General features: G+C 36.7%; 1 protein-coding gene across 1 annotated transcript in view; it reads right to left on the bottom strand.

Annotated features, from left to right (window-relative positions):
• Positions 1-4,038: 4,038 nt before the first annotated feature.
• The window catches only part of LOC136835859 (uncharacterized), a 57,907-nt gene continuing 48,865 nt past the window's right edge, over positions 4,039-13,080 (bottom strand). Inside the window, 3 exon segments of the mRNA XM_067099704.1 lie at positions 4,039-4,786; positions 7,855-8,065; positions 9,190-9,306. Coding sequence (XP_066955805.1) covers positions 4,641-4,786; positions 7,855-8,065; positions 9,190-9,306 — 474 coding nt within the window. The 3' untranslated portion in view covers positions 4,039-4,640.

Below are 13,080 nucleotides of genomic sequence, written 5' to 3'. Positions count from 1 at the left end.
AGACTCTGGTGTGTAAGGTATGTCTGAATGAGGGAAAGCTTCTGGAGGAATAATTATTCCATTGTATAGGGGTAAAGGTGATAAAAGAGTCTTTCAAAACTGTGATGGAATAATGTTGGTACACCAAGGAAGGTGTGCGTTAGGATTTTCATTTAGAAAGTAATACAAATGACAAAAGGAGGACTGGTAGGGGAAGAGCAGTGTGCATTTAGGCAAGGAAGGTGTGTGGATCAAGCGTTGGTTATGGAATTGGTAAATCAGAAATTTCAAAGTAGAGCCGAAAAGATGTACGTTGGACATATAGACCTATAAAACCTTATGATAGAATCAAAATAAAGACAACGTTGAGACTGTTGAAACTCTATAGTATAAGAAAGTGGTTTGTGTACAATTTTTAAGAGGAATTAGTTAGAATATTTATTTGTAAATGGAGTGGGGATGAGACAAGGCTGGGAAGCTCAGAGAAATAAATTAACCAAAAGTACGAAGTTGTGGAATAAGAAATTAAGCTGTAAATGTAGAGTAGAACGTTGAAGTTTTCAAATATTAATTATTAAGAATAGTGAGAAAAACTGCAGAAAGGTGTAAACTTTGAGAGTGTTTGCAAGAGGAGAAAGTTAAGAGTAAATGTGAGCAGTAGTAAAGTAATGAGGGTAAACAGAAAACAGGAATCTGGAGCAATGAATGTTAATGATGATGGTACAAGAATAGTAGTTGATTCATAAATGTATCTGGGAGTAAATATGAATATTGGTAGGACGAGAGAAGGCGTGAGTCATTAAATAGCTGATGGAAGGATGTTAACGGGTAGTATGAGACTTGGAGTGTCTGTGAAAGTGAAGGTGGGAAATGTAAAAAGTATTGAGTGAACTACCCTTTAATGGGTGAAATATGAATGTAGCGATTTTACAACTAAAAAGTTTGAATGTGGCAGTGGCTATAGTGTATCCTAGTTCTTGCTGTTTGAGGAAATGAAATTACACACACACACACACACACACATACACACACACACACACACATATATATATATATATATATATATATATATATATATATATATATATATATATATATATAAACTATCGTTTTGGCTATCGTCACGCCCACAGTACTAGGTTAGGTTAGGATGGTTCAGGTTAGGGAACGTGTGTAATGGGGAGCAAATAAAATTTTACACATGATACCTAACACTGTCAGGCTACACTGTGCTGCAGTTTTGCCAATGAGACACTAATATATTCCCTGGACGGGATATTCAACCTGTCCCATGAACATCTGCTTCCTTACTACGACAGGTGAGGTGAATTCTAAAACTGGTTACTGACTCACGTTTCGATAGTGTGGAACCGTTTTCTGTTGAATTACCGACTGACAGATTTTTGTATCTATATTGATGTTGCTTAATGCAATTATCTGCTTGTTTTCTGTAGTACACATCGCTGTGGATATTTCCTATTTCTATGTAATAATTAAATACTAGTTTCCTTTGTATCGTCTATTATACGATTTTGAACAAAAATCTGAAGTCTGAACAGGATTTATGTGCGAAAACGATTTTCGGACAAAATGACTGAGCTATGAGCATTCGAGACAATGTTTTAATCAATTCGAAACAAAACAAGGAAGATGAAGCATGACATTAAAAAAAGAACTCTCAGAACGGAATTTGATAAAAATAAAAAAATATATACAGTTCATCCTAACTTCCGAAAACCTCAGCTATCATACATTTGCCCCATGTAGGTTAAAGCAAAAAATATACAAAATACACACTGATTTGCCACATCAACGGCACAAGAGGAAAGTGATGTAACGCCTAGCTAACTTCCGAAAACATCAGCTATCATACATTAGCTCCATGTAGGGTAAAGCAACAAATACGCACTGATTTGCCTCCATCACACGGCGCTACGGGGAAAGTGAAGTGTCGTCTAGACTCTTGCTTAGCTAGAGGCTAGACCGTGCGTCAGGGTTACTAGACAGAATTACCCTAAGACCTGGCTCGCCAAGAAACTTTAGTACGACTGAGACTCACCTGTTTTTATTTTTAAAGAAATTCTGGCGACACAGAATGACTCAGAATTTCTCGAACCAATCACTTGGCGATGGAGCAGTGTTCAACATCAATGACTGATATGGAGGTGAGTCACTGGCGTTACTACACTAACTTCAAGTAATGATACGGATATGAGTAACATGGTGATCTGGAGCAATAATGTAAACACAGTACACAACCTGTGGGAGGTGTCTTAAAAAGTACTAGTCATTGTCACCCTTGATAATGCGATTGGCCAGAGAAAACTAGGATAATTCCCTTTAATCGCCCAGCTCCATTTTCCTCTGTTATAATCTTTAATTATGTAAAACCATCGCCATTATTAGAAAAAATATTAATATTTTTTCACAATTTCGTATCTAACTCGACTAAATACGATATCTCTAGACCAAAGGCACAATATTTTTCTTGAATGTCACTTATTATTTCTTAAATTCTGTTTGTGTCTAGACAGTTTCGTCCGACTTGTTCTCATTTAGATTGGCAATCATGATTTATTTTCAGTACTTTATTTATCCTTTTGTCATTAATATGTTGATTCAAATTATTCTGGTGTTGGTTCTAACTTTTGCCTCCACTTTTATCATATTTTCACGATTTCGAATATTCTTATTACCGTAGCCCAAGTTCTACTGATTTTGTTTTCCGTTCCATTCACCATTTTATATATGCTGTATACTATATCTGCATTTTCATCAAATATTTATGGATGGTTAACCTTGAGGATTCCTTGAAGTTCGGTTGTGCACTGAATGTTAAAAATAAAAAAAAATGTATGCAACATTATCAGTTTAATGTCCTTTGCAGTATATATATATATATATATATATATATATATATATATATATAATTGTGTTTGTGTGTGTATGTATGGTGCCTAAGGTCAATAATTCAGAGTGAGAACACTGGGTTTGCATTTGTAATGTCCTTGGTTCGATCCTGACCTGCCAACCACAAATCGACCAAGCTATGAGTCAGCATCTGCATCAACCTCATCCATCCAGAACACAAAGGAAAGTAAGGGCTGCACTAAAAGATGTAAAAGCTCTAAAAAAGGAATAAGTTTGAAGCTAGGTTTCCCAAAGTTTACATAGAAAACAAGCAGGGTAAAAAGTTCCCAGACGTCACGGCGCCATAGGAGATACAAAATGGAAAATTTGACATTCTCCTTTATCACAAGAGGGCTCTAATGTAGAACTACCTAATAAATTTTGCCCTTGTGCCAAACGAGTGACTTCTCAATGTGAATTTTGAGCATTCCACATGAATGACTGCTTTAGATACTTTTCTGAAAACGGCTGAGTAGTAATGCAACTACAGCCTGCATTTTTGGGGCGGACGGAAAATATCAGCAGACGATATCATTGAAGTTAGTCGTGAATAGTGGAGTCTCCTGATAATCACCATCGGCTAAGGATATTTACGGTCAACGTCAACGCCTTATAAAAAATGAAGACTACGGGGTACTCTCAGGAGTTCTAAATTATGACATAAAATCACATGAATCAAAGCGGTTACGGTAAAAGCTCGTTTCCGGTCCGAACTCCAGTTCCACACCAGAGCTAGTACGAAACAGTGATTCATCTATACTGTTTCGCCGTGTTTAGTACTAGCCCCTGGGGGATCAAATGTCCCTTCAAACTCGCAAAACTGGAACTTAGAAAAAATCCTCACTCACTTACATGTATTTTATTTTTTATTATGATATATAATAGCTTGCAAGAATTGTGTAAAAAGAATGTTTTTTTTTTATTTTTTATGAAGATTCGAAAGATATAATAAAAAATCGAGTAGGGATGTTCGGACCAGAAACGAACATTATCCGGGGTTACAAAGTCAGGTGACTGCTGAAACTCATATTACCCAAGAATGTGTTCACAGATACTGAAGAAATACCGTGCCGCTTTGCTCGACTGAAAGCAGCCTTATTTAACACAAAGTTGTAAAGCAAGTAGTTCTATGGACAATCATACCACCTGTGGCCATCGAAACGATAATCATTTATTATGTGAAAAGAAAATAACGATAATTTCTAAGGTCACCAAGGAAATTATCATGACAAGGAAATCTCCCTTAATTAAACTCAATACCACTGAAATAAGAATAGCTTACTTTTTCCTCTGACAAGGAAATATGTCACTGACTTAAACATTAATATGCAGACTTACATTTCAAAGTAAACTGACACCAATATCTATAACTGCAACTGTGGATATCTCTGACTTAGGACTGCGATTTCGTTTTAAAATTGACGTCTATAGTGAGGTTTGTAGTTGACTGACAACAAAGTAAGCATACTGCAAAATAATCTGTAAAGTGTATCGTCACTTTTACGTATTTTCCATGTTCTACATTCGTCAGAATTCTCTAGACTAAATCGAATAATTTACAGGTACGCTTTGTCCAATTTACACAACGAACGTATTTTTTTTTTTACACGCGCTGCCTCCCATAAAAAATAGTTCTCACGAGTTCCCATACTTTTATACATTCGTCCTGGAAATGGTACTTGTAAAAAACTCCTACTTTAGCTACAAAAAAAATTAAACTGTACATTGGGAATGTTTTTTTATTGTTCCTCCTATTGTTCCCGAAGACAAGCCTTCTGGTGAACAACGAGACGGTCTGGGAAGAAGGTTCTACCGCATTTATCACAGGCGACTAACGTCTCCAAGTGGGACTTCCAAGCTGCCTCCGCCATGGCCTCCAGGTTCACTTTGCCATCCTCTGCAACGGAAAATGCAAATTAATGAATATATACACAACGCAGCTCTACGCAGCGATGAGAGCACAGGAAAGCTCATCCTACACCCATCTCTATAAGTACAAGAAATAAAAACACCAATATTTAGTTTACTTTCATCCATATAAGAGCAAACTGACATTGGAAGAGCAAAAAGTTATAAAATATATTTATGGAAATCCAAGTGATATATATCATTCCATAAAGCTAATACAAAAATTCAATAAACAAAATATAAGAGAGAAATATATATATATATATATATATATATATATATATATATATATATATATATATATATATTGCAGCTCTAAGCAGTTATGAGATCACAGGAAAGCTTATCCTACACCCATCTCTACAAATACAAAAAATCTGAGTACTCGTATCTACTGTACAGCAGTCCATATAGGTGCAAACTGATATTGCCAAAAAAAAAAAAGGGTTATAAATTACATCCATGGAAATCCAAGGACCATACATCATTCCATAATATGATAAGAATATTATGAACGCGCAAGGAGAGAACCTTTTTCAAGGTCCTTACAGTAGTTTGGCCATTTTCAAGTCCAACAGGACTGACATCTTAAGCAACACTGAGTTTGCCAGTTTATGAAATGCACTAAAAAAAAAGCACAAAAAATTATAATGATGATAAGAGCTAAGAACAGCAACATGTATCATTGTAAGCATTCAGACGTGGCTTGGTGTTCTCTAAAGTTTAGCTAGGCAAATAAAAAAGAAAATTGGCAAACAGGTGTTAGAGCAATTTATCGACAATGGAGGAAACACCTGCCTTTGATCACGATGCATATATATATATATATATATATATATATATATATATATATATATATATATATATATATATATATATATATATGAATGAAGGTATCACTGTTTTTTTTGTCTAAAGTTATCAGACAGGTCACTAATGTTTTCCCTGACTTAAGTGAACTTAGCTTTTAAATGGTGAGTGAATGGAGGGAATATGTTTTTACAATTTGATTATACCCTTTTCCTTTGAACTTACAATAAAAGAACAATAACAAAACAATATGAATATTCATATATGAACCAAAACAGAAGCGGTGAACGGAATCTTTTGTGTAAATTACGTCGTTGTTTCTCCGGCAAACATAGGTGAGTTTTGCTGCCCTACAGTATTAGAGATTCACTCTTAATTTCCTTTCCGTCCGGCTGAAGCCGACTCCTAATGCCTCGTGCCGGGTCGAAAGAACTGTAAGTCTATTCTGTAGCCTTTCGTTTGCTCTCTCCAAGTGCTCCTTCGTCATCTGGAGCTTCTTGAATTCACGGAGCAACACTTCATTCTTCGCCTGCAGATTTCGAAGCCCGCCCTCCAAAAGAAGATTCTCCTCCATGCTGCTGGCCAGCCTCGCCATCTCTTCCAGCCTGCAGTGTATTATCCTGCTGGCTGGGCTTCATTTCTTTCTCTTGTAGCTGGCACTGGAGGGATCCAGTTTATCCCCAACAGCTTTCCAACTTGCTCCTGCAGTTCACGAACGTTGAACTGGAGGTTTTCCTTCTCAGTCTTACAGTGGCTGAGTTCGCTTTACAGTTCTCGGATTCGTTGAGTCATCTGCATCCTTTCCTCTCCAATCTCACGCAGTTACGCCTCCTGCTGACCAGCTACTTCCTCTCGTTGACGAAACTGAAGTTTGAGCTTTGCCAACTGAGCAGTCGAGCACATTACTTTGTTGTTTAGGATATCACTTAGCTCTTGAACAGCGGCGGCGTTCCTATTCGGTCGCTTATTTCCTGCTTTCATCCTCGTTTCCTCATCCTCCTGTATATTTCGTGCATTTGCCAGAGCCGCCATTTCCTCCTGCATCAGCTGCTTTTCGTTCTCCAGCAAAAGGATCTTGTACTCCAAGACTTGCTGTTCCATCTTCTGCTTGTTAAGTCGTCCTGTGTACGACAGCATCTCTTCCTTTCCTTTTTCCATTTCCTTTCTCTGCATCTCATCCTTCTCTTTTTCCAGTCCCTTTCTCTGCATCTCCTCTTTTTCTGTTTCCAGCCCCTTTCTCTGCATCTCCTCCTTTTCTTTTTCCAGTTCCTTTCTTTGCATCTTCTCCTTTTCTTTTTCCTTTCTATTTTCTTGAAGGGCATTTTCCAGGCCATGAACTCTTGTGGTACAGTTGACACTCAGCAGCGTCAGATTCTTCCCCTCTTCTTTTCTGAGACGAACATTCTCCCTGCAATGCTTGAATTTTTCCACTGTAATCATCATCGCCGATGCTCTGCTTCTTAATGCTGTTGTCCAGTATATTGCCTGTTGCAGCGCTAGCCAATCCAAAAACAGCACCAGAAGCAAAGTTCTTGATTCCAAAGACTGTTTCTAGACTTGGGTCCATTTTGACGGATTCCGCTGAGGTTCCACTGCACAGAAGCGCGCCAGAAACTGCTGCTAGGCCGAGGCAGGGCAAATGTTACAGATCCATTTCGGAGTCTGTACCGATAGAACACACTCTTCAGCTTATATTCACCTACCTCTCACATTTTTCTTTCTGCCTCTTTCAGAATTTCATGCATTTTCGCTAGAAAAATTCTAAATTTTTTTTCCAATTTATGCATCACCAATTCCATAAAAATATGTATATCTACATTGATAAATATATATGTATATATATATACATTTATATATATGTATATATATATATGTGTCAATATATTCCACAGGATGAAAAAGAATATAACACTCTAATAGCTCGATAATTATCGAGCTATAAGAGTATTTTATTTTCTTTTCTCTTGTGGACTATACTGACATATCTCACCTTCGTGATATGAAGATTATATATATATATATATATATATATATATATATATATATATATATATATATATATGTGTGTGTGTGTGTGTGTGTGTATATATATGTATATATACACACACAGCAAAAGGGAATATATGAAGCCCAAGAACAGACGGGAACTCAGAAAGAGTGCGCGCACGACAGAGGAGGGGCAATGGCGAAGGCTCATTTCTCCTCCGAAGCAAAAGCGCTTATAAAACATCTCTTGGGGCTTCTTACCGTCGTAAAGTGTCTCTGGTTTGACAGGCTCCGGCCTCTGGAGGTTCGGAGGCAGCTTCTCGTTCTCCGCGTGCCACTTCTTCAGGCACTGGGGCTCGTGGATGCTGATGGACCTGGTGCCGAATTCTCTGCCGCAGATGTAGCAGACCACCGTCGGCCGGGCGCCGGCATTCATGGACGCGTTCAGGGTGTTGGACGAGTCTGGCCGGGCCTGAAATCAAGACCGTCTTAGAATTCTGGACATTTTTAGATATAAAAAATAAATTATAATCTAGAATGGTATTTGAACTTAAAAATTCTGGGCATTTTTAGTCATAAAAATGAATTAAAATCTAAATTGGTATTTGAACCTCAAATTCTGGGCATTTTTAGTTATAAAAATTAATTAAAATCTAAAATGATATTTGAATTTAAAATTCTCGACATTTTTAGGTATAAAAATGCAATCTCCTCTGATGGTATTTGAACTTAAAATTCCGGGCATCTTTTGGCATAAAAATTAAATCTAATCTAAAATGGTATTTGAACTTACAATTCTGGGCATTTTTAGTAATAAAAATGAAAATCAAATCTAAAATGGTATATGAGTCTATTTGAAAATGTCATGATGTCTTACTTCCAAACTGGACTGTATAAAATTTACATTTGTTAAAAAGTGTCATTTAATCTACTACTACTACTACTACTACTACTACTACTACTACTACTACTACTACTACTACTAATAATAATAATAATAATAATAATAATAATAATAATAATAACCAGGAAACGGTTTCTTATTAACAGGGTTGAAAGAAAATAAAAAAAAATAGAAGACAACGGTGAGCTGGGGGAATACATTTAGACAATCCAATTCATGGCTTTTGCTGTACAGGATGCACAGGTTTTTTTTTCAACTCTCGTGTTTGAAGTAACGTAGGTACTTGACATATGAGGCGTTTTGAACTTTCGTCCCCAATCGTGATCTATTTGCGCTTGAAAATCCGACAGTGTATTTTCAAAATACGAGCAATAACTAAGCACAACAATGTAACTAAACATAAAAAAATGTCTAAACACAACAATGTAACTAAAGACATTTTAACAAAACAAAAAATTTTTAAACACAACAACGTAAATAAACACAACAACGTAACTAAATTAAAAAATGTTACTAAACACAAAAATGTCTAAACGGAACAATTAAGTAAACACAACAATATAACTAAACACAAAAATGTCTAAACAAAACAATGTAACTAAACACAGCAATGTAACCACACACAACAATGTAACTAATAATCAAAATGTATCGTACATCAGGAGGAGACTCACGAAGGAGGTTTGACCTACCGCAGGGCGAGGTGCTTTCTTGGGGGCTCCGGGAGGCGGCTTGCAGCCCCTCTGGTGCACCTGGAGACGCTCTGGGAAGAAGGTACGGCCGCACCACTCACACGGCACCAGCGCCGCCTGCGCCGTGGCATTTGCCCAAAAGGGAAAGGAGGTCAGAATAATCCCTTGAGATAATAATAATAATAATAATAATAATAATAATAATAATAATAATACACGTTCAAGAACACAATGGCATGATGGCTTGGAAAATACATACAGTCATTAAATGCTGCAAATAAATAACACTGACGAAAAATAAATTTTGTAAATAATTCATGACCTTGTAACAGAGCATGGGGACCTGCTGCCAGAAGCAGCAATCAGTCACAACGAGACCCGAGACCCACCAAGCTGAGAATGTCAATATATAGATAAAGTAATAAAGTTGATATATGAATAAATAAAACCACACCCACCGGGCCCAGAGACAGACAAAATCTGTGCCAAGGGAATCTAACGACATCCGGGTGGTGGGGGCAGGGGGAAGCAGGTCAGGAGGTTGACCTGCCATGGTTGGGTCACGCCGAAAATGGAGCCATACAAGGGGGCCAGAGGCTCTTGAGAATGAAAACAAAACAGAAGAGAAATGCAGCGATAAAACTAAACTGGAAACAAAAATGATTTAGAGAAAGAAAAACTGAAAGAAAATGTATGAATTACAATTGCATCATTCGTTGTTCTAGCTCACATCTTCGCAAGATAAATGGCTTGCCTCTGTAAAGAGAAAATGAACCTCTCAAGTAGAGATTAGTGAACAAAAATTACCTGTCGGTGACGCCATCATGAAATTGAATTGCCTCACAGGAGGATGATAAAGTGAAGCATCTCATTTCGCATGCGGTCAAGAGAACTAAATATAAAAATAATGGTTATATTTCAATACGTCTATGAATATGTCTAATTAATTTTATTATGTTTCTATCATGGAAATCTAATCTTTAAGACAACATATTTTGCCCAATGTTATTCTCCCAAAGTAACATTAATGAAGGATACCCAGAGTTCAAAAATAGTGTAATGTCATTTTTTTACTCAGTTTCAGCATTTATCCTCCATCTACAGGCGCTCAACAACAGGTAATTCTTGTAGAAACATAATCCGGTCATTTTAGACATTTAGCATTTGCACATAAGAAATGTTTTTGAATCACATCACTCGGAGATAAACCTTGTGGAACAATCCACACTTACAAGGGCCTACATAAATGTATGCATAGAATCAAATACTATAAATACGGATGTTTGCACTGAATTGCAGAAAACACACCTGTAAGCACAGCGTGATAGGCTAAACGATATTGAAAAGCATGCAAGAAAAACACACAAAGTTTTATCGTTGTTACCTTTCAGTAAATATTTGCTGATTTACTCATAAAAAGCCAGAACATTTCACTGAAAAAAAAAATGGTGGTTTTTACCATGATGATACTTTTCCTACATGACGAAAACGTGGGAATCGTAGAACAGGCAAACTGTCTGAATGCTGATAACGTGAATTATCAGGAATTATTCCAACTTTTTAAATGCATCTCACAAAATCGTCGATCAAGGAATGTTTACCTTCACTTTGCTGAAGATTGTTTTACTAACCAGTCAAGGATTTTCATATATTAATCAAGCTTGATACGTGAATCCGTCAGAAATCTGTGTACAGTAATTAGCCGTTTCTGCTCAACAGCCCAGCGTATTAGTAAAAGATTACCCTAAAGAAACTAAAGCTGATTCCCGAAGGATGGCAATCCTCCCAGCTGCAGCCCCTTTCATTGCTTTTACTGCTCCTCCGTTCATATTCTCCTTCCATCTTACTTTCCACCCTCTCCTGACAATTATTTCATAGTGCAACTGAGAGGTTTCCCTCCTGTTACACCTTTCAAACCTGTTACTCTAAATTTCCCCTTCAGCGCTGAATGACCTCATAGGTCCCAGTGCTTGGCCTTTGGCCTGAATTTTATCTTCCATTCCATCTAAAGCTGCTCATTCAAAATTAATCTACCTTTGTGAAAATAACAAATACAGACAGTGAACCTCTTCAACCTGTGCTTGTTACGCAAGCACATTTTCTGATATCTTTAAGCATCTTAAAATTAATTTCCATTCAAGTAATCAATATCAGCAGTGAAACTGAAGTCGTGCATGTTCGCAATATAAAAAATAATCCTGACTTCGATTTTCCATCAGTAGAAATGGTTGGCTGTTGGGTGGAAAATTTAGAGAACAAGCTCGTGTGAGTGTACATAGTTCGCTGCGGACAAAAAGAAACAGGAACAAATATCAGTTATAAGTTTTCATCATTCCACGAAACAGACTTAAAATACACATAAACTCTGAGCTACAACGATTGAGGAGTTTCTCCAAGAGTTCAATAACTTCTATGAGAAGGATGACGAACAGGAAATAAAGAAAATGGTATACTGCTCATTAAGCAAAATCAAGCTTATTGACGTCCATGTACACAAAGATACACATATATGTGCACGCACTTCTACACACACACACACACACACACGTACACATTATTCCTGTAAGCACAAACGAAGTATTAAGACAAATGACTGGACCTGACCTTGGCAGCTGCAAAGCTAACGGAAGAGATTAGAGAATCAATACCTAATCGCATATTCATAACGTACGTGCAAGTTCGAATACTTTCATAACTATGTTCTTTGTAGCTGGGCCGAGAAACTTCGAATTTGGTAGTTCTTCTGTTTTGTTGAACTTAAATCTAAACTTACTCTTCATTTCAAATAGCAATTTTGCATACTCGATATTACAGGTGTGATTGACAACTTCGAACCTAAGTTATGTTGCAGGCTTCGTCTGTCAATACTTTTCCACTTTACTGTTTCGCACGGAATGATGGAACAGTTAGGAAGTTCACGACACACAAATTCGTTTTGCTACCAAAGACTTGAAAGTACTTTTTGAAAAACAAATATCGATTTGTAAATATATATATAAATATATATACAGTATATATATATATATATATATATATATATATATATATATATATATATATATATAAAGTTAAAAGGCTAGTGGAAACAGAGTATGTGTATATTGTTTGTGTGTATGCATATATATATATATATATATATATATATATATATATATATATATATATATATATATGTGTGTGTGTGTGTGTGTGTGTGTGTGTGTGTGTGTGTGTGTATGTGCGTGTGGTCTTTTTGAAGAAAAGCACATTACAATCATACACTATTATTCCAAACGACTGGCAACTAATACAAACACATCAAACAGTCTTACACATGGCACCATGACAACCATACCATATGACCTCACAAGGCCTTGCTTGACTCCAAAAGACAAACAAATATCCGGCGAAGACATTCAATGCACTCCTACGAGTTGGGTCATATGGAGCTGAGCGCTTCACTTGCCTATTCCTAGGCCATAATTAACTTTTATCGACGCCCGTCTCCGAAAGTATCATTAAACCCCACCTGCTGTGAGGTGCACCTGGAATTCAGTCGCTTTCACTCGCGAGCAAACATATTCCAGAGAAAGTAATTAATTCTTAAGTGTAGCATTAAAAAGATGTATCTTAATTTGGAGGATGCGCCAAAGAAGAAGAAAGATCGTAGAACTCAGAGTTTACTCAAATAACATGTATATTTGGATGTTAAAAACCGTATGTTCTTCCTTGATATGTCCTCATATCTAAATCATAATATAATTTTGCAAGCCCCGTTTTTTATATATAAAAAAGGTATCTAAATATGCAGGAAATGAGACGACTGGGTCATATAAAAAAGCTGCACGGTAGCTTAAAAAAGGTAAACGGACTTAGTGAGAGTGCATGTAACTGAGTTTATTATCGATATAT

Source organism: Macrobrachium rosenbergii, chromosome 55 (genome assembly GCF_040412425.1).
Source record: "Macrobrachium rosenbergii isolate ZJJX-2024 chromosome 55, ASM4041242v1, whole genome shotgun sequence".
Classification (NCBI taxonomy): Eukaryota; Metazoa; Arthropoda; class Malacostraca; order Decapoda; family Palaemonidae; genus Macrobrachium; species Macrobrachium rosenbergii.
Note: the sequence above shows the minus strand (reverse complement) of the source record. Positions and strands in the feature narration are given on the sequence as shown.